The sequence below is a fragment of the Lolium rigidum genome, chromosome 7 (genome assembly GCF_022539505.1).
Source record: "Lolium rigidum isolate FL_2022 chromosome 7, APGP_CSIRO_Lrig_0.1, whole genome shotgun sequence".
NCBI classification, from domain to species: domain Eukaryota; kingdom Viridiplantae; phylum Streptophyta; class Magnoliopsida; order Poales; family Poaceae; genus Lolium; species Lolium rigidum.
The window spans coordinates 357,676,603-357,699,381 of record NC_061514.1 but is presented as its reverse complement, the minus strand read 5'-3'; the positions used below and the strand labels follow the sequence as shown (position 1 = coordinate 357,699,381).

The following is a 22,779-nucleotide window of genomic DNA, read 5'->3' as shown; positions in this document are numbered from 1 at the left end:
GATTCATTTGTTTACTCATTGTCTTCATCATTGCTTCGAATCGCTGCATTCATCTCATGTGCTTTACAATAGTATTGATCAAGATTATGATAGCATGTCACTTCAGAAATTATCCTTGTTATCGTTTACCTACTCGAGGGCGAGTAGAAACTAAGCTTGGGGATGCTGATATGTCTCCAACGTATCTATAATTTCTTATGTTCCATGCTACTTTTATGATGATACACACATGTTTTATACACACTTTATGTCATTATTAAGCATTTTCCGGAACTAACCTATTGACAAGATGCCGAAGTGCCAGTTCCTGTTTTCTGCTGTTTTTGGTTTCAGAAATCCTAGTAAGGAAATATTCTCGGAATTGGACGAAATCAATGCCCAGTATCTTATTTTTCCACGAAGTTTCCAGAACACCAGAGAGAGACCAGAGGGGAGCCAGGGGGCCCACACGCCAGGGCGGCGCGACCAAGGGGTGGGGCGCGCCCTCCTATTGTGTGGCCCCACCAGGGCCCCTCCGAGGCTGCCCTTCCGCCTACTTAAGGACTCCGTCGCGAAAACCCTAAAGGAATAAGCCACGGTACGAGAAACCTTCCAGAGCCGCCGCCATCGCAAAGCCAAGATTCGGGGGACAGGAGTCTCTGTTCCGGCACACCGCCGGGATGGGGAAGTGCCCCCGGAAGGCATCTCCATCGACACCACCACCATCTTCATCACCGCTGCTGTCTCCCATGAGGAGGGAGTAGTTCATCCCCGAGGCTAAGGGCTGTACCGTAGCTATGTGGTTCATCTCTCTCTCTTATGTGATCTTTATGTGAGCTTTGTGATCTAGTTGAATATCATCTATGTGCTAGTCTAGTGATGTTATTAAAGTATTCTATTCCTCCTTCATGATGTAATGGTGACAGTGTGTGCATCATGTAGTACTTGGCATAGGTTATGATTGTAATCTCTTGTAGATTATGAAGTTAACTATTACTATGATAGTATTGATGTGATCTATTCCCCCTTTCATAGCCTGAAGATGACAGTGTGCATTCTATGTTAGTACTCGGTATAATTGCAATGATCTATCATGTACTCTAAGGTTATTTAAATATGAACATCGAATGTTGTGGAGCTTGTTAACTCCGGCATTGAGGTGCTCTTGTAGCCCTACACAATGAATGGTGTTTGTCATCCAACAAGAGAGTGTAGAGGAAGTAGTATTTGTTTATTCAGTTATGTGATCAATGTTGAGAGTGTCCACTAGTGAAAGTATGATCCTTAGGCCTTGTTTACACCACAGAGAATTGCCTCCCACGCCAGCAAGCTATTTTCTGGCACCGTTTATTTACTTGTTCGCTACATGTTCGTTTCTGCATCTTTACTTCCTGCAATATTACCACCATCTATACCACATGTGTTTTACTATCTCTTCGCCGAACTAGTGCACCTATACATCCGACAAGTGTATTAGGTGTGTTGGGGACACAAGAGACTTCTTGTATCGTGATTGCAGGGTTGCTTGAGAGGGATATCTTTGACCTCTTCCTCCCTGAGTTCGATAAACCTTGGGTGATCCACTTAAGGGAAAACTTGCTGCTGTTCTACAAACCTCTGCTCTTGGAGGCCCAATACTGTCTACAGAAAAACAAGCGTGAGTAGACATCAATGCCGTTTGGGCTGTGCAACGCACCAGCCACTTTTCAATGTGTCATGAACAGTGTGCTGAAGCCGTGTTTGCATCGATTTGTTCTTGTCTTTATGGACGACATTTTGGTGTACAACAAAACAATGGGAGACCACGTGGAACATCTGAAGGAAGTGCTGACACTACTTCAAGAGCACCAATTGTTTGTGAAAGCAAGCAAATGTTCGTTTGCGTGTTCCACTCTGGAGTATTTGGGCCATATCATATCGGCACAAGGTGTTGCTACTGATCCAAACAAGACCCATGCAATGAAAGATTGGCCTCAACCGACAAATGTGACAGAGTTGGAGGGGTTCTTGGGATTAACGGGCTACTACCGCAAATTTGTGCGAAACTACGGAATTATTGCCAGGCCTCTCACCAACTTATTGAAGAAGCACAAAGAGTTCATCTGGGACACCATTGCGGCGGAAGCCTTTGCAGCTCTCAAAGAGGCAATGATGACAACGCATGTGCTCCAATTACCAGATTTCTCAAAAACCTTTGTGGTGGAAACAGATGCTTGCGGCACTAGGATCGACGCAGTTTTGATGCAAGATGGCCACCCTCTGGCGTTCCTTAGCAAACCCTTGAGCAAGCTCCATCTACAACTCTCAATATACGAGAAAGAATTCCTTGCACTCCTCATGGCAGTTGACCGTTGGCGCCCTTATTTGCAGTGAGAAGAATTCATTATCAAGACTGACCATCATAGCTTGTGCTTCTTGGAAGACCAAAACCTTCAGTCTCCACTGCAACGCAAGGCGATGGCTAGGCTCATGGGACTCCAATTTCGTATACAATACAAGAAAGGAGCAGAGAACCATGCGGCAGACTCTTTGTCCCGGGTGGGTCACATGCTAGCTCTACAAAGCTGCTCAGAGGTACAACCAGCCTGGATTCAGGAGGTCATCAACACCTATGCAACTGACCCTGATGCACAGACGAAACTTGCTGCTCTAGCAGTGCTCAGCCCAGATGACCAGGGGTTCGAGTTGGCACAAGGAGTTATCAAAGTACGTGGCCGCATCTGGGTGGGTGCTAACTCGGCACTCCAAACGAAGCTGATCACAGCGATGCATTCTAGTGTTGTAGGTGGTCAGTCGGGTACCCAAGCCACCTATCAGAGGATAAAGAGGCTCTTTGCGTGGAAGGGACTGAAAGCAGCGGTGGCGGACATTGTGAAGCAGTGCAGTGTGTGCCAACATGCCAAACACACAACAACGCATCCTCAGGGCTTGCTCCAACCTCTTCCTGTGCCAGACGGAGCTTGGCGCGATATCACAATGGATTTCATCGAAGGCTTGCCAATGTCTGACGGAACAAATGTTATACTGGTCGTTGTCGACAGATTCACCAAAGTGGCCCATTTCCTTCCACTAAAGCACCCATACACAACACCAAAAGTGGCTCGAGTGTTTGTAGATGGCATTGTGAAGTTACATGGCATGCCAAGATCGATCACATCTGATAGAGACACCATTTTCACCAGCAACTTTTGGAAGCAGCTGTTCCAGTCCCTGGGAACGAAATTGAACTACACCACGGCATACCATCCGCAAACAGATGGGCAGAGTGAAAGACTGAAGGGATTTCTATTTTCGTGCCCCTGCTTCGTTAGTTGTACTCAGTTTTCCCCAGCTCCTTAGTTTTTCCTCAGCTTTCCCCTCCCTCTAGTTTGAAACCCCTCGAAGACGCGGGTTGCCGTCAGGTCAGAGGCCTTACCGTTACCGTCAGGTCGGTTCCTCTCCGACCGTCTCGTGCTGCGACGGGTAGCCATCCATCTACCGCCGACGCGTGGGCCGTTTTATTTCCCGATTGTATACGCGGTGCTGCCAATGACAAATGGGGCCGCTCTATGGGGCTGCCGCAGCCAATGACCGGTGGGTCGTCTATTTATTTATAGAAAATTATATATTGCCGCTCTGTGGGGCCTCCGCAGCCAATGACCGCCGCGGCAGGTGACTATTTTCGCAGCTTAATCTAAAGTGACTCTTATGCTAAACATTGTGCATCCCGACGTTGACCTAGCAGTGGCGGCGAGCATAGCCGTTCTGACCATGCCGATATCGACATCGGCATCGGCATCGGCATCGTTTGGAGGATGTGGTGCTCGAATAATAGTGGAAATGCGATATTATTTTTTACATGCATAATATATAGAAAATAGCTAGATCTCTAAATCGATGCATATGAAGCTACATATATATCCTTGGTCATAATCCCCTTATCTAAAGGGGATGGATGCATGGCTTCACGTCGTCGTCGCTTTCATCGTCAGTATCTTCGTCGTACGAGTAGTAGTACCTCCTGCACATTGTTCCGTCGAACACCTTCACCGTGAGCACATCATCGCCTTCATATTTGAAGTGTACGTAGCAGCCGAAATCCACACCGTGCGCGATGGCGAATTTCTCCCAGCCCTTGTCGAGGTACATCCGGCCTTGTCCGTCAAATAGGGCCTCCACGGTCCGGAGACGAGGACCGCGAGTCGAGCTGCTCGCGAGATACACCTTAGCTGGCTCCTGGCCGTCAAGATAGTCCGCAAATTTTTTTGGGAGTTCTCGCAAAGAGATCGAGCGCCGATCGTTTGAAATTAAAGGTTTTTTAGAACATGCCCATAATTAATCACATGCATCATATATGTGGGAACGCGTACGTACCTTCTTGACCAAAGGGTCTTCATAGACGATGATGAAGAACTCCTCTATGATCAATGGCGGTGTTGACGGTGGTGGTGGCAATGATGATGATCCACTTCCCCTTCCCCTTCCCCTTCCCCTTCCCCTTCCGGTCCGCGTCCGAGACGTGGAAGCCATGGCAATGGATGATCAAGTGTATGTGAACGAAGAAGAAAGAGGCAGAACCTATTGACACAAGGGATGGCCGTGTGGGTGTTTATAAGGGAGAGATGACCGTTGTAGGGTTTTACACAATAAAATAAGGAGGAGGTGAACGTTGGTGGGGGTTTACACAATAAATTAAGGAGGAGATGACCGTTATGGGGGTTTACACAATAAATTAAGGAGGAGACGACCGTTGTGGGGGTATATATCTCAACAAAAAAGTAATGCGGACTATCTTGACGGAAATGGAACTTCGTGATATAGTTTATCATTTTACCGTGAAAAGTAATGCCTAAAAGAAATGGTAATTCGTGATAGTTTATCATTTACCGTAATGGCTACAACAAATCGTTGATGGTTTATCATTTTTTGCGTGAAAAGTAATGGCTACAAGAAATTGGTGATGGTGTATCATTTTTTGCATGAAAAGTAATGGCTACAACAAAATCGGTGATGATTTATCGTTTTTTGCATGAAAAGTAATGGGTACAAGAAATGGGTGATGGTGTATCATTTTTTTGCGTGAAAAGTAACGGCTACAACAAAATCGGTGATGATTTATCGTTTTTTGCGTGAAAAGTAATGGGTACAAGAAATGGGTGATGGTGTATCATTTTTTTGCGTGAAAAGTAATGGCTACAACAAATCGTTGATGGTTTATGTGAAAAGTAATGGGTACAAGAAATGGGTGATGGTGTATCATTTTTTGCGTGAAAAGTAATGGCTACAACAAATCCGTGATGGTTTATCATTTTTTGCGTGAAAAGTAATGCCTAAAAAGATTTTATAATTTAGCTCGTGAAAAATAATGCAGAAAACCAAACTTTGCGTGAAGCTAACCGACGACAGAGAGAGAGGGTGGTGGCCCCGACCGGAGAGAGAGATAGGGGTTATCCTGCCCGCTAGATCATACGATCAACGGTCGGCGGGCACGATCCGCGTGACATGGGCTAGACCAATCGGGGCAATGTTGGGCGTACGTGAGAGTTTGTGAAGGGAGAGGGCAAAGCTGAGTAGTATCAAGAAACCAAGGGCAAGTGAGTAGTAAACGAGACTAAGAGATTCAAATATGAGATTTAAAAAATGGAAAATGCGTGTTTTGTACAATGAAACCCATCTTGGCCTACCTCAAACTATTTGCAATACAAATCTACATGAGTGTGAAAATTATGGCCTCATTCAGACAAAGTATGTTTTGGGGAAAGCTGTTTTGGGTAGGGCTTATTATGGAAAACCATGCACCTTCATAGCTACTAGGTGATTTGAGAAGTGGCAATTTGTGGTGAAACTTGATTTATCTATGATTTGAGAAGTGGCAATTTGTGGTAAAGACTCCATGAGTAAGTGCCACTCTTTTTCGGAATTTTTTACACATTAAATAACTCATTTAACTAGTTAATCCCATTTGTTGACTCTCTATTGACCAGCCACTTGAGGGTAAAACTGAGTATATTGCACTAGCCGGTATTAGCACTCAAGGCGAAAACCGAGCACACAAAAAATGCTAGTATATGACTCGGGGGTATACACGAGTATATCTAAATTTCCAGGGTTAGACCCGAGGACGCGTGTTGCGGTGCAGAAGTGGAAGACGTGCCATTGTTGACGCGTGTCGCGGTGCAGACGTGCAAATAGTGGACGCGTAGGACGCGGGTCGCATTTAGGACTCGTAAGCCCCTCCCTCCCTCCCTCTGCACACAGTCGTCTCATTCTCGCTCACGCACGAAACCACCCCTCTCACGTCCCATCAACTTCTCAAAATCGAAAAAACCCCAACCGCCGTAGGCACGCTACCCTGCCGGTGATGGAGAAGAAGAATGCGCCGGCGGCCGTCGCCTCCGAGGCCGTCGCCTCCGCGCTCGTCGCCTCCGAGCCCGTCGCCGCCGAGCCCGTCGCCGCCGAGCGCGTCGCCGCCGAGGGCGGCGCATCCAAGCGCGGCTCCTCCGTGAACTTGGGCCTCTCTCTCGGCTGATGGACCACTTCACAAGATCGGCGAATGCTTACTGGCGAACGAGGAGTACGCCGACACCTACTCTGCTATGAGGCAAGTCTGTAGAAATTGGCGCTCAGGTTTGCCTGAGCCCGACGTGCACCTGGACGAATGGATCATGCTAGACCACGCCCTTCCACGCGTCGCTGAGTTCACCTTCCTCCAACTCGGCACATCACGCTACGTCACCATAGATCTATCGGAAGTTCATACAAGGTTCAAATTCCTCCATATCTACCTTTTTATTTTCAATCTTAAACATCTTAGTGTTGAATGTTATCTTCATCAATATATTTTAGATACTACTTCGTCGGCTTTTGCCGTGGCGTCATCGTGCTTGCCCAGAAGAACCCGCCGCACAAGATACGGCTTTTGAACCCACTCACAAAGAAATCGAACACTATGTTTGAGGCGCAGATGCCATCTATTTTTACTGAAATCGATCGTTTGTTATCAAATCCCCGACTATGGTCTTCGCTGCCGCACATTACCCGCCGGAAATTGGTTGGGTCGATGAGAGCACTCCAACTAAGGATATAAATGAAGATTGGGGAGAAGGAAGATTTTCGATCAAGAACCATTGTCTGCGTTGCATTACCCCGTTCAATGGTGAAGCGTATGCGATAGCTGCGGACAATTGTGAGAACGGAAGAATAGTGTGCACCAATGTACGGTTGCAGCAGCGCGCGAGCACCTGTCAAGATGGAGACACTAATTTCATTTCCGAACTTGGACATCGGAAGTTCTACCTTGTGAAGTCGGATGGTGATCTGCTGCTTGTGTTGTTCGTCAGCGTGGCTTTGGCGGGCAAACCATTGGTGTACCGTGTGGACACTCAGAGCCGCTCTCTCCATCCGGTCAGTAACATTGGCAGTAATGCCTTCTTCGTGAATTATATCCGGTGTATCTCCGTCGACACCAGAGTGTACCCGACACTTCGACCTAGCTACATCTACTATACGGATTTGGGTTATATCAGAGAGTACTCTCATGATACAAAGGCCTGGGATGAGTGGCCACTACGTGTGGATAGAATAGGAAACTACGGTATGAGAAATGAACACAGGCCATACCGTTTGGAGGATGTATTGGCCTCACACTGCAGACGGAAGGAGTTCAATGAATATTTCCTTGGGGTAATGTACGAATGGAGGGACGTAGAAATATATGAGGAGGAATGAAGAACAAATTCATTCATCCTGGGGTATCCTAATCTTCTTGTTGTTCATACATTGCGTGCGTCTTGTATATTTTCAGCTTAGTTTGTCGTGAACATTAACAACGTTATTGGCTGCTTTTGGCTGCTGTATACAGTTTATGTATTATACTTAGTTTTCTGATTATGCTGTTGCGAATTTATCATATACTAGCTTCTAGATTTGCTGCCATATTGGGCAAAAAACGAGGGCCAAAAGGCATATATAGCCCTAGAGATTTGCTACAAGATTTTTTACTAGATTTGCTACCATATTGAAGAAAGACAGAAATAGAAGCTTCTCTAGATTTGATACTAATTTGGTGAAAAAGACAGAGATAGAAAGAGGGGAAAAGGTGCTCTTAAAAATGCCAATTTGGGCCGAGAGAGACAAAACCCAGCTCCTGCTCACGTGCAACCAAACGCTTCTCGTCCTGTCCCACGCGGTCCCTTTCTACCAGCCCCACGCGACGCGGCCCCACACGACGCGGCCCCACAGACGACGCGGCGCAACACGTCAGCACAAAACGTCCAAATAAACGGATTCCTTCCGTCTGAGCTCCTTCTGCGGGTTTCAGACATAGGCTTGGGGAAAACTGAGAAAAAACTAAGGGGCTGGGGAAAACTGAGTACAACTAACGACCCGAGGGCACGAAAATAGAAATCCCAAGACTGAACCAATGTCTAGAAATGTTCTTTCACTGCATGGTACTAGAAGACCCAAAACAGTGGAGAAGATGGTTGCCCCTGGCTGAGTTCTGGTACAATGCTACCGTGCACTCATCCATCGGCTGCTCCCCATTCAAGGCCTTGTACGGGCACGAGCCTAATCTTGGTGCAATGCCAGAACTTGATTCCGCCCTCCATCCTACAGTTGAGGGAGTGATCATGGAAAGAGCACAACAGATAGAATCTCTGAAGAAACATTTATCAGCAGCGCAGCTGCGGATGAAAACGTTCGCTCACAGGAATCGTACTGAGAAGCAGTTCCAAGTTGGAGACAATGTACTGCTGAAACTGCAACCTTATGCTCAAGCTACGGTTATCAACAGACCGTTCCCAAAGCTGGCCTACAAATATTTCAGTCCATACAAGATACTTGACAAGGTTGGGCAAGTTTCATATCGCCCGGAGCTCCCAGAAGGCACCAAAGTACACAATGTTTTTCATGTGTCTCGGATAAAGGAATTTCGCCCAGAGTACACTCCTGTGTTCCGAGAATTGCCCAAGCTACCTCTGCTGGACTCCACTGACACAGCTCCAGAGAAGATACTAGATCGCCGTCTGGTAAAGAAGGGTAATGCAGCTCTTCCGCAAGTGTTGATCAAATGGAAACATTTACCGGAGGACACAGCCACTTGGGAAGATTGGAACACTTTGAAGGCGCGTTTTCCTGATGTACTTACTTGGGGACAAGCAAGTTCTCCTGAGGGGGAACCTGTCACGCCTTAGACAGAGGCAGCGCCACCTAGGGAGTAAAGTGTGAATAAAGGTGGCGCAGAAGGGTGTGTGTGTTAAGTTAACTTGTTGGTCCAGTGGGCCAGTCAGGAGGCGTGTGTGGTGTGGGTGTTGTGCGGTTATAAGCAGCGTGCGTATGAGGAGAAAGTCAGGTTTGAAGAAATAGATAAACAAAGCGAATTCCCCTCCTCTCTATGCTTTGCCTTATCTGTTGATTCTTTCTTCTTTTGCAAGTTCATCTCGCATCGTAGATCCCTATCGGCAATCATACCGGTAGTGGGATATTACAGGATCGAATCCGAATCTGATACCAAGTGTAACCACTCCCTTGCTAGTATGATTGCTAGCGCGAGGTTTCTTTAATTGAACCTGATTTCAGGATCTAGTAGAACAGAAAAGAGAGAAAGAGAGAGGTAGCGAGGAAGTTGTGTTCCTTTTCCATTGATCAAGCTTAATTGCTTTCACATACAATTCCTGGCTAAGTAGTCACAACACACGCGACTAAACCCGGCCTTTGCCCACTCCACACACAACTGGCTCATGGCCCACTCACCAGATGTGTCACAGGTCTGAATTGTCTATGTGACACAAGCCTATGTCTATGGTGTGCCGTCGTGGTGTGTGACATTGTCGTAGCAGCAGGAGATAACTAGCCAAAGACCAAGACATCTCTTTCATCTTCTTCCCTCCTTGACACAAATTGTATCGGCTATGCTCTCAATCGCCACCCTCATTTGGTAAATTATAAATTAAAACGAGTATTCTCTATTTATTTATTTCGTTTCTGTTTTTAGTAACAAGTGAATGCTATTTTAACCCGTGAACATTTATTATGTATTCATGAACTTATCTTTTAATTTGCTGCCATTTTTTCTCGCAAAAAAAAAATTGCTGTCATTTTTTCTCGCAAAAAAAAATTTGCTGCCATTTGTTTCTTGATCTGGCTAACATTTGCTTACACCTCGTGAAAATACTTTTTATCCATAAACTTGTTTTTAAACCTGAGAACATACTTTTTCAATCTCTTAAACATTTTTTTCCCGCCCGTCAATGAACATTTTTCTAAACCTACGAACATACATTTTTTTGGATCTCCTAAACAAATTTTCCGACCTCTGAACATGCTTTTAAATCTGTTAGCTGATTTTTCGGAGCATGATAGAAACATTTTTTTGAAGACATGAACCATTTTCATAACATGAATTTTTTTAAACATTTTTAATTATTTAAAATATTGGATGAACCAATTTAAAAAAATTCATATTTTTTTAAATAAAGAGTTTGTAATTATTAAGTTGGTACCAAATTTTTGAAATTGCTTTGCTTCCACCGGCGCGCTGTTTTCATCCTCAGCATCTATCGCGCGCCACGCGTCCCACTTTTGGAGACAACTTTTGGGGCATGTCCAGCACTCCCGATTTACCTCCACCACTCATTCCCCGCGGCTCTCTCATTATTATCCTTTTTCACCGCTCACCAAATTCCCACCGCACCGCCCCACACCGATGTGGCTTCCTCCACCGTCACTGCAAGGCGCGCTGCCGCGGTCTCCCGGTCGCTGCAAGCTAGCGGTCCACGCCGCCATGGCTTTTTTCACCGTAGTTGCAAGGCGAGGATATCTTGACTCCTAGTCGTTGGAAGCCAGCGGCACCGTGATTCGGGACGACGGTTCTGCGACTCTGGTGCAGCAAGAGGAAGGTAGCTCTGCGTCGTTCTCCGGTGCTACACCTATGTGGAGGCAAGAGCGACGATGTTGTGAAGTAGCACGCGCTTTGCTGCGAGCGGCGGCCGCGGTTGGTGCAAGCATCGCCAGAGGTTTCTGCAAGCAGCGCACGACGTTCCAGCGAGCGGCATCGACGATTGGTGCGAGTGTCGCCAAGGGTTGCTGCGAGCGGCGCACGACGTTGCTGTGAGCGGCGTCGACGGTTGCTGCGAGCGGCGCACGACGTTGCTGCGAGTGGCACCGGCAGTATGCTACGAGTAGCCCCGACGGTGCTACCGTCCATCAGCGCCGGTTGCTACAAGCAGCATCCGGTGTTGCTACGAGTGGCGTCGGCTGCTGGTACGAGCGTCAACAGGTGTTGCTGCGAGCGGCGCTAGTCAGTGGTACTTGTTGCGGTCAGAAACCCACCGTCGAGGAACGACTGGCAACATCGTAGAGCCGGGAACAACTAGGGCTGCGGCTGGCCCCAGTCCCTCAGAGCGACGGCCCGCAAAGCCTTCTGGTCACACGCCCGATGCTGTCGCAAGGGCGTGCCACCTGACCTATACCTGGTCAGGAAGGTGTTGGATGATGCCTCGCTTAGTTTCCTGCAGGGCACACACGTAAACGTTAAATACGAGCCTCGATCGGCTCTCAGGTTAGGTTATCCTGTGAATCGGCTCAAAGAGCCGATCCACCCATGATTCGAACAAGGTGTCCGAATATATGGTGGTCCTGCTTGATCAAGATAAAGCTAATGCGATCTACGACGATTTAGGGTTTTCACCACATAATCGGATCATCCTACTCACGATTGGGCCTCGCGCTCGCGTACGGTGATCGTAAGCCGATCCTAGACAGGGCCTAAAAACCAACACGAGGTTGATCCTCGGAACATCCTGTCTAGGGCTAGCAAACTACACCCTACACGCCGCTGGATTCTCCAACCCTTTGTAAGGCCTAACTATTGCGGATATTAAACTAATCCTTGAAGAAACAAGGAGCAACCGTAACGGATCGGATCTACTAAACAATGATCAAGCGGGGTGCCGCCCCTACACCTAAGATAGGTGTAAGGGCGGCTAGATGCATAAGGGTTGCACTACAACAGCATATGATACTAAGAACAATGCTAACCCTAATACATCTAAGATAACTACGTTGCTCGCCATCAAAAAGGCTTCAGCACGAGCAACGCATGAACAACGTGGATAGGCTTCTGCTGCCTAGATCGCAAGATGCGATCTAGGCAGCATGGTGCTTACCGGAGAAACCCTCGAGACGAAGGAGTTGGCGATGCGCCGAGATTTGTTGTGTTGAACGTTGGTTGTTGTTTATTCCATAAACCCTAGATACATATTTATAGTCCAGGGGACTTTCTAATTTAGGCGTGCACCTAACCGTGCACGGGTAAAACTCTAACTTCTAAACTAAGATGCGGTCTAATATGTTACAGATACACGGGCAATTTAGCCCAACTTGGTATAGAAGGCCGATTCACGTATTTCTTCCGTATATAATCTTTAAACCCATCTTGATCGCGGCCCACCTCTGACTTGGTCAAATTCCGGTGATAACACATGCCCCCCTGGTTTTAGAATTGATAATTCCAAAATCATTATGCCTTTCCTTCGTCGGGTCATGTCATGGCAGAGCAGAACTGCCGCGGAATCTTCCATCACTTCACCTTGCCCCCTGGGCTTCTCTGCACGCGGCCTGCGAAATTTTTCTGCCGGGCACCACTTCCTCGGGAACTGCTGTGGCATTGAATCTCCCCCATATCCCCTTTATTTAACCGTTTTACACAGTTTTGCTTCTTCATCCCCTTCGCATTAGCACCCCAAAAACCCTCCTGCGCCACCATGTCTTCTTCCTCCTCATCCTCTTCCGGTCTTTCCTATGGGTCCTCCTCCTCCCGCGAGACACCACCGGACATCCGCGCCCCAGAAGAATGGGACCTGGAAGACCACGCCTCCTCCATCTGGTCCGAAGACGACCAGTCCCTGACCAGCGGGGATGAAGATCTTCAGTTTCTCGCCGACGGGGAACTGGAGTCGGACAGCAAGGACGACCGGTTCCCCTGGGACGGCTGTCCCACCTCTGAAGAAGAGGAAGAGGAAGACGACGACGACGACGACGACTCCCTCGAGGGCTACCCGCCGGCGAAACGCCTCCGCATGTGGTGGGACGACGACAGCAGCAACGACGAAGACGGGGATGAAGCTCCCATAGAGGGCTACGGGAGTAGCGACGAGGAGCCCATCGGCAGCAGTGCCGATGAGAGTTCCGAGGATGACGACGAGGGTAGCGATGGCCCGTAGATTAGGATCTACTAGTGTAGGCCTAGCGGCAGTAGATTGGTCAATAGACCCTTCTTTGTTCTTTCTTCTCTGAGCAATCGGCTCTTTCTTTGTAAGAAATCTTGTTTAATGAAGAAGTTTCTCTAATTCAATTTTGCCAATTTATCCCTTTAGCCAATGCATAATGAGCCGATGGCAACGCATCGGCCCTTTCAGATCCACCCTTCAATTCCTACACTGATGATTTCGAGATCTGGTGGACAATGTGAAGCCCTCAACAGAGCCCTTAAATTTCTCCCACCAGTTTCCGCGATCCTCTCCTGTGAGCACTCATCATTTTGTGAAGAAGGTTGTAACGAAGGGTCAGCCGATGGTACCCCAATCGGCTCCTCAATAGAGCATCTGTCAGGCCTGTTGCCCCCCGAGTCTCAGTTAAGGCGAAACAGAGACGAGGACACGTAATTCAGGCCAATGGACCTGAGCTCAATCACGCCTGAGGGAACTATCATGAGGAGAGAACCTTCAGGGTGAGCTGCCCCCCGAGTTTCTTCAGTCCACTTCTTGCACCTTGCTGGTCAGATCGGCTCCTTTCCTTTGGCGGATTTGATGCAACCATCCTTAACCTGATCTGTACGTCCATGCTGCTTTTGGCATTAGTCAGGGTTATGATCCCTCAGACTTGTCCCAGCTGATCTTGTGGACTCGAATACTTGCTCCATTGAGCCACCAAACCATTCCATCGAGGAAGTTGTGACCTCTTGAGTCGATGGCCATCCATCGGCTTTCTATCCTTAAGTCGATGTCTGCGCATCGGCTGTGCTTAAAAAAATTTTACCGACCGATTTTATGTATCGGCCCCCATACTTCAATACCCATCATCAAAGAATATCTTGGGCTGCTGGGCATCGGGAAGACACTTTACCTTCGTATCCTCGTGTTCTATCCTTCTATGTGCCCCCCGAGCCGATTCTGCCAGGTAACTGCTGAAATCGGCTCTATGATTAGCCAAGGCACTCTATGTGAACGTCGGCTCTGATAGGACTAGTGTGAACTTCCTCCAGCTCATCAGCCGACGTAAACCCATCGCCTATTAGATCGACGTTGAATTCAGGCAGAATGGATGGTGAGGATAATTTTGGCCGATTGCTGGAATCGGCCTCCATGTTGCTTGTTCGATGAAGGTTTTGTAATGTCCCTCCACAAATTTTTGGGGCCGATCACAAGGATCAGCCTCGCCAACTTGCTCATTGGTTTGTTCTTGCTACTCGGTCAGGCCGGTGGATAAGACCAGCCCAACCTCTGACTTTATCACGTTGATGCGCTTGCTATCGTCCACCTCGAGTGCATCGTGTAACCGTGGAGCACTAAGCTCCGTCGGAAGGACGAGCACCATGTTTGTGCCAGCCGATGTTTCATCATCGGCTTTCCTTTGCTTGGGGCGCCACTCTTTTCTTTGTGGCCGACCTTCTTCGTCCAGGGTTCGCTGAATCTTAGCGGCCAGATCAGGCCGCGCCTTCCTCAACGTGTGTAGGTATAACCTTTCAGCTTCCTCCAATCCACGTAGTCGCTGAACCCTTCGCTTCTGGGAACGGCTGAGCCCATCAGGGCACCACCTTGGCCGATGATACATGTCTTCTCCTTCATCGTCCTCAAGTTCCTCGAGATCTTCCACCCGAGCAGGCTCAACCTGTTTGTTCCGAGGCGGGAGAGGCCCTAAACGTTTGAACACGGAGACGTTAGCTACATCCTTCTTCTTTTGTTTGCATTCTGGGCAGTTGCCGATTGTAGGCAATCGGCTCATTCCTGAATCCCAGCAGTGTCTGAAGAAGGGGCAGTCCCAGTGCCTATCCACGTCGTCTTGCTCCCTCGGCTTTTCCTTGGCGTGGCGCTCATATCGCTCCTTGTCGTGATCATGCCGACGACGTCTCCTGTCGTCCCTAGCCAGCCGATCTTCGTCATCATCATCGCTGGATCGTCGGCGTTGGTCATACTGACTCACATACTTGTTGAGGAGGTGATCAAAGAGAGGTCGCTGATATCTTATGTTCTTCACTTCTCCCTCTGTGACGTAGCGCTTGCCGTCGTGGCGGAGCCGATCGCGTGGAGCGGCTTCCTCTGTGTCTTTGCTATGAGAGCAGCTGCCCTCATCTCCGTCCTTACCGGAGTGGTGCCCAGGTCCCACCATGTTGATATTGCACGAGAAATCTGGTTGGCACTCTCCACGGTAAGAATACTCCACCATGTTAACGGCGGGGAAGGGGTGTGTGTCGACCTTCATGGCGTACTGGTTAAAAATTAGCCGCCCTTTTTCTATCGCCATTTGGATCTGCTGGCGCCACACCCTGCAGTCGTTGGTAGTATGGGAGAACGTGTTATGCCATTTGCAGTATGGCTTTCCGTTCAGCTCCTGCACCGTGGGGATCTTGTGGCCTTCGGGTACCTTCGCTGCTTCTCCGTGAGTAAGAGGTCGAAAATCTGCTCAGCTTTGGTCACGTCGAAGTCGAACCCTTTTGGAGGACCTTGTGGCTTAACCCACTTACGGGACACGGGGCTTGCCGTCCGAGTCCATTCAGCCATCGCTACCTCCCGATCTCCCATAGCACCTTCCTCCTCGTACGCCTCAACCAGGGACCACCGCACGTTTGAATTTATCCTGGTAAACATCCGGGTGGCGCTGTTCATATGCGTCGGCGTTCTGTACCATGTGCGCCAACGAGGGGTAGTCTGCTTGGGAGGCCACGTCCTTGATCGATGATGAGAGACCCACCACCGCCAACTCGACTGCTTCTTTTTCACTTACGTGAACCGAATAGCATCGGTTCCTAATGGTCCTGAAGCGCTGGATGTATTCTGCCACTGTTTCCCCGCGCTTCTGTCGCACTTGTGCAAGATCGGCAATACCAGCCTCGGAAGCTTCTGAGTGATACTGTAGGTGGAACTGCTCTTCCAACTGCTTCCAAGTCCGGACTGATTTCGGTGGCAGCGATGTGTACCACCCGAAAGCCGATCCCGTGAGGGACTGTGCGAAGAACCTCACACGCAGCTCGCCTGATGCTGAGATAGTGCCCAGCTGTGCCAAATATCGGCTCACATGCTTGATGGAGCTGGAACCATCCGATCCACTAAACTTTGTAAAGTCAGGGAGCCGATATTTGGGAGGTAGCGGAATCAATTCGTACTCGTTGGGGTACGGCTTGGTATAGCCGATTGTCCTTCTTTTCGGCATCATGCCGAACTGGTCTTTTAGGATCGTACAAATCTCATCCGCGGTGATGGCCGAAGGCGTTGGACCTTGAAGATTCGCCGGGGTGGCATACTTGGCCAACCATGCTTGCTTTTCTAGTTCTGAGCCAACTGCAGGAGCTGAGCTCTGGAGGTTTGTTGGAGTGGCATACTTAGCTATCCACGTTTGCTTCTCAAGATCCACTCCCGACGTTCCTCCTGCTGTTCCAGAGGCCCCTGCTGTCGCAGCCTGGTTCGCGAGTGCCCAGTTACTGCAGTCTGGCACGTATGCGCACGTGTATCCGTGCGGGATCTCCTTGGGCGCCTCATGTAGGAATTGGTAGTCACTTGGGTCACCACCAATCTTGTAGACGACGTAGGCCGATGAGCTCGGCACTTCGGGCGCTGCCAACGCGAACGGCAGCGGTGGACGGGAGTGGAGTGGCATCTCCCCTTGGTATGTCCCCGGCGCCGGTCCCGACGGAGAGTACCGGTGGCTCATGATTTCCTGGATCACGCGAAGAGCGACACGCTCCAAAGTGTTCACCGGGCTCTCGGAATGGCGGTGCAGCGAATGAGCCACCATGAAGTTGATCTCTCGACGCAGCGACCTGGTGCGTTCTTCTGACGGGGTGGACAGGTCCACTCCATCGAGCGCGCCTTCAGGTGAGAACCCCTTCCACCTAATGCCATGGGAGCGGGTTCTGTGGAAAGAGCCGATGAGGTCGGCTTCGAGGACTGCCTTGATCTCGTCATGCTTCTTCTTGAGCTCGTCAGTCAGGTCCTCGTACTTAACCGGAGTGCTTTCCGCCATCTCGGATGTAGATGGCGATGCGGTGGATGTCGAAGATGGTCCCACCGGGCGTGCCAGAATGTGTTGTGGTCGAAACCCACCGTCGAGCAACGACCGGCAGCACCGTAGAGCCGGGAACAACTAGGGCTGCGGCTGGCCCCGGTCCCTCGGAGCGACGGCCCGCAAAGCCTTCGGTCACACGCCCGATGCCGTCGCAAGGGCGTGCCACCTGACCTATACCCGGTCGGGAAGGTGTTGGATGATGCCTCGCTTAGTTTCTGCGGGGCACACACGTAAACGTTAAATACGAGCCTCGATCGGCTCTCGGGTTATCTCGTGAATCGGCTCAAAGAGCCGATCCACCCATGATTCGAACAAGGTGTCCGAATATATGGTGGTCCTGCTTGATCAAGATAAAGCTAATGCGATCTACGACGATTTAGGGTTTTCACCACATAATCGGATCATCCTACTCACGACTGGGCCTCGCGCTCGCGTACGGTGATCGTAAGCCGATCCTAGACAGGGCCTAAAAACCAACACGAGGTTGATCCTCGGAACATCCTCGTCTAGGGCTAGCAAACTACACCCTACACGCCGCTGGATCCTCCAACCCTTTGTAAGGCCTAACTATTGCGGATATTAAACTAATCCTTGAAGAAACAAGGAGCAACCGTAACGGATCGGATCTACTAAACAATGATCAAGCGGGGTGCCGCCCCTACACCTAAGATAGGTGTAAGGGCGGCTAGATGCATAAGGGTTGCACTACAACAGCATATGATACTAAGAGCAATGCTAACCCTAATACATCTAAGATAACTACGTTGCTCGCCATCAAAAAGGCTTCAGCACGAGCAACGCATGAACAACGTGGATAGGCTTCTGCTGCCTAGATCGCAAGATGCGATCTAGGCAGCATGGTGCTACCGGAGAAACCCTCGAGACGAAGGAGTTGGCGATGCGCCGAGATTTGTTGTGTTGAACGTTGGTTGTTGTTTATTCCATAAACCCTAGATACATATTTATAGTCCGGGGACTTTCTAATTTAGGCGTGCACCTAACCGTGCACGGGTAAAACTCTAACTTCTAAACTAAGATGCGATCTAATATGTTACAGATACACGGGCAATTTAGCCCAACTTGGTATAGAAGGCCGATTCACGTATTTCTTCCGTATATAATCTTTAAACCCATCTTGATCGCGGTCCACCTCTGACTTGGTCAAATTCCGGTGATAACAGTACTGTCCATCAACATCGGTACTGCCATCGATTTCGAAGTATGTTGCCAGCTTTTGTGGGTAGTGCTACCACCGACGGTCGTCGGTGCTACCCGCGGGAGACCAAGATTCTTAAAGTTTTCTGGCGGTCTTCTCCAACGACGGTGGGGCGATGCTAGAGTGGTGGACGGTGATTGCTACCATGGTTGGACGATTAATGCTACGGCCACGCGAGCCATCTGCTGCGAGGGGCGTGGAGGACTGGAGGTAGACCTCACCGGAGTTGGACGCCAGTCAGGGGCCAAGCTGACTACACCCATGGAGACGGGGTCGTGGAGCATATGTTTGCTTCGAGGGAGGACGCGGAGCTGATTCGGTTTTTCCTTTCTTTTCCGGCTAGGTATGGGAGTTTTCCATGTGCGTTCGTGGTCTCGGGAGGACACGTGTTGATCGCTGGAGGTGGGGGATCAGGGTTTCCGATCCCCGAGGAACGCTCAACATGATCCTAATTTTTTTTACTAAATCGTTTTTAAAAAATCCATGAAAAGAAGGTACTACATCAAATTTAACATGAACTAAGTATATCTAAATTTTAACAAATCTTAAACAACTTTAATGGATGGAGGGCGCCGGCAAACATGGACTAGGTTCCCGTGCGGTCTTCTTTTTTCTCTAGCGAAATGTTCCCGTCGTTAGCTGAATCTGATCGGGTTGGCCGCTGTGTACATGGGCCACAGTCTACCTGGGCTTGGAAAATCTTTTTGAATGGTGAGACAGGAATTATAGACTCGCTGGAAGCGACATATTGTGGTTTATTTCTGAGGAACGGCCAATCGTGTGGCTTGCACAGTACATGCCCTAACATCGGAAGTTTCAGATCGAGGCATTCTTGTTCAGACCTCCAAACCAACCGCGCAGCTGCATCATCTCCGCCTCTTCTCTCTGCTTTGATCCCCGCCGCCATCCTCTTAACCCTACCTGATTCGGCTGGACGCGGAGAGAGATCACAGTCGAGGTTTGTTGTTTCCTGAAGTTATTACTTTCCTCGCAATTTACTCCTGGAGCACCGTAATCGGGCGATTGTACTTGAAGGGGAAGAACTCACCGCAACTTCGTCTGATCCTCGTGCAGGTCCGATCCATTCCTCCCATCGCTTTCTTCGTCTGCAATGTGATGCAAACTTCCCGAGTAATTTCTTCATAGCATATTAGCTGCGACCATCTAAAGCCATAGCGCAGGCTATCTGTTCGACGGAATGTCCCGCAAGAAAATAAAAGTTGACACTGTTGACGGAGATGCCGCCGCTGCCGATGATCGTCTTAGTGCCCTCCCGGACGACCTCCTCCACAAGGTCATGTCGTTCCTGAGGGCGTGGGAGGTGGCTCGCACCTGCGTGCTCTCGCGCCGCTGGCGCAACCTCTGGGCTTCCGCGCCCTGCGTCGACCTCCGGGTCTGTTGCAAACACCGTCACCGCCGGCTCCCTCTGCGACTCACCAGGTTCGCCAACCACTTCTTGCTCCTGCGCGAGGTGTCCGCGCCGCTGCACACGCTCCGGCTCCTGTCCACCGCCGACCTTAACGGTACTCCTACCCTCCCGTACAGCCCCAAATACGACGAGGACGGGGAGGATTACTGCTCTACGGATGTCGACATGTGGATCCGTGCTGCCATAAACCGCGGGGCTCGCTTTATCCAGCTTAGTCAACATCCAAGGCAGGATGACTTATCTGACCTCGAGTCTGTGCCCCTCATCTCCCGCCACCTCAAACACCTGCACCTATCGGGTACAATGTTGTACGACAGGACACTAAGGCAGCTCTCTTCTCAGTGCCCTTCTTTGGAAATCCTGGAGCTCAAGGAGTGCCACTTGGATGGCCCCCAGATATCATCTGCCTCACTTATCACTTTGACCATGGTCGACTGCAGGATCAGGACAGAACTCTCCATCGCTGCTCCAAACCTCGTATCGCTGCGCTGTGTCAATCCGTACCACCATGCTCCCTCATTCGAAAACATGGGGTCTCTGGCCACGGCCACCATCACGCTTAAGGACTCTTTCTTGCATGATAAGTTTGAAGACAGGTACATAGAACCCGATCCAGAAGTATTTGAGTGTGACAGCGGCAGTGACCGTGAATCAAATGATGATAGTGATGCTGATAGCAACTTGAGTGAAGAATTCTATGATGATGAAGTTTTAGGTGGCCAAAATGTTATCCACAGCCTTTCAAATGCTACCAGTTTGGAGCTGATAGCTGATGTCGGAGAGGTACAAATATGAATCTGTTGCTGATATTTGTCGGTTATTTTATTTGCAGAAAAAAATTGTACTTCACAAAATCCTTTTTTACTGGACATCCAATGTGCTATGTGCACATTTTGGGCATTTTTTTTTTCCACTCTAATACCAACAGCTGGTTACATACTCATCACAACAAATGACCTGCTAAGTTATGGGAAATAATTCTAGCTTTATCGTAATATATAATAAGATTGTATAACCAAAGTGCATGTAATATGAGTAGCTTGCCAGGAGCATTTTTGTTATCATTTTTCTTTTCCAATGTTGTATCCTTATCACCATGTCTACAGTCTAACGATATCATCCTCTTAGCAACTTAACCAGAAGCAAACATTCATTTCCAAACAAATGTCTAATTGCTTGTACGTTAACTATGTTATTATTCTTTTCCTTGGACTGAATAAATTCACTTCTGTGTACCATATGAAGTTGATTCTGAATAGGGAAATGGAAATGTGCCCAATTTTTAGCAACCTGAAGGTGTTAACCCTTGGTGAATGGTGTATGGCTGATGACTTCCGTCCATTAGTCTTGATCCTGCAGCATGCTCCAAATCTGGAGAGGCTTTTTCTTAAACTTAAAGTGGTATGGGCATTCTTATACTACCTTTATATTGAGCTGTGATAATTTAGTTTTGACCTATTTCATGACATTTATTTTCTTCTGCGACAAGGATCATGAGGAAATAGAAGACGGTATCAAACCAGAGGGTAGATCATTTGTTTGCAAAAACCTTGCAACGGTCAAGATAAAATGTCCCAAGGATGATGAAAGAGTTCATGTGTTAGCACATTTCTTCGTGGCTAATGGCATAGCCATGGAAAAGATATCTATCTATCACCGTCCGACTCGCCAAACTTGTGAGCCATGTATTCTTACCTTATCTCACACAAGTCTTTCATTATTATTATTTTGGTTAAATGACACTAAAGCCACAAAATGTTGTTATATTTGCAATGTGAGTCAGTTTGTTTTTGGAGCTTGATCAGAATTTATACAGTGTAAACTTATTCGCTTCCTCACACTTCAACCAGGCAAATCCTTGGCCCTAAGATGCAGATGGGCTGATTAGTAGGACCTGCAGTTTTGGCGGTAAGATCTTACATCTGATTACATAGCTTTTTTATTTACTGTAAGGATTACAAGTCCTATCTTATGATGTAAATCATCACTTTGTACTTAACACAGATTTGAGGAACAAGAAACTACCATCATGTCAAAATATTTGGTATCTTTGTCAGCATGTTGTCTAAAGTTATAGTTTTCCCTTTTTTTACTAATACATCTACAAATGCTATGGAAATGTAATTTGACAAGAATGTCTGTTATGACAAACCTTTCAGTACAATTTGATTAAACCCAAACTTTTTTTTTTTGCGAGAAAACCCAAACTGAACAAGTACAAATAAATTATTGATAAAATAAAACTAAATTGGACTGCTCAAGGTAAAAAATGCCAGGGTATTTTGAAATGGGGAAGTTATATAGGGCTTCTGATCATTTCTTGTGTACCTTAGAATTTTGAACAGTGGAAGGCTATCTTAATGACAAAATGTTAGTCCATGCAGATGATTCTCTCACACGGCACAGATCATGGCTGCAGAATTAAACAGAGCTGCTGATGCTTCTTGTGCGTATCTCTGAAGTCTGAACCATGCGTGGGCCGTGTGGCTACATGAAACCCATAAAAAGTCAAGATTGTTTTTCTCGTGTGACGAGTTAACATTATTATATATAGTCAACATTAATTTCGTACTTAGACAAGTACTATGAAAATGATGTTACCATGGGAGTATAAAAGTTTGGAGGTTAATTTATTTTTTTGAGGGGAACCACACTTTTTATTAACACAAAACCAAGTCCTTACAGTCAGCCTGTAGGCTAATTTTGAGAAACTCTGGACTAAAATCTAGCCAAACTGAATCTATTACATGCTCACACGCATAACACTTACATTCATGAGCCGTTACATTCGCCGCACGCCTAGCAAAACAAAAATCGAAAGACTCAAAAGAAGAACATAACTCTTCCACCTCGTTGATGATAGGAGCTATCCAGGATCTCTGATCTGATCTCCCCT

The 22,779-nt window shown here is 48.1% G+C and overlaps 1 protein-coding gene across 1 annotated transcript; it reads left to right on the top strand.

Moving 5' to 3' along the window:
• The first annotated feature begins 19,652 nt into the window (after positions 1-19,652).
• Positions 19,653-21,684, top strand: LOC124673647 (MEIOTIC F-BOX protein MOF-like). The gene is made up of 4 exons (XM_047209687.1): positions 19,653-20,666; positions 21,129-21,284; positions 21,373-21,559; positions 21,680-21,684. Exons 1-4 carry the CDS (start codon positions 19,653-19,655, stop codon positions 21,682-21,684), a joined length of 1,362 nt encoding a protein of 453 aa, XP_047065643.1.
• The last annotated feature ends 1,095 nt before the right edge of the window (positions 21,685-22,779 follow it).

Coding starts and splice junctions, on each gene's coding strand:
- LOC124673647 (XM_047209687.1), top strand. CDS start 19,653: ATGTCCCGCAAGAAAATAAAAGTTGACACTGTTGACGGAGATGCCGCC. Junction 20,667..21,128: donor TGATAGCTGATGTCGGAGAG/GTACAAATATGA, acceptor TACCATATGAAG/TTGATTCTGAATAGGGAAAT. Junction 21,285..21,372: donor TTTTTCTTAAACTTAAAGTG/GTATGGGCATTC, acceptor TTCTGCGACAAG/GATCATGAGGAAATAGAAGA.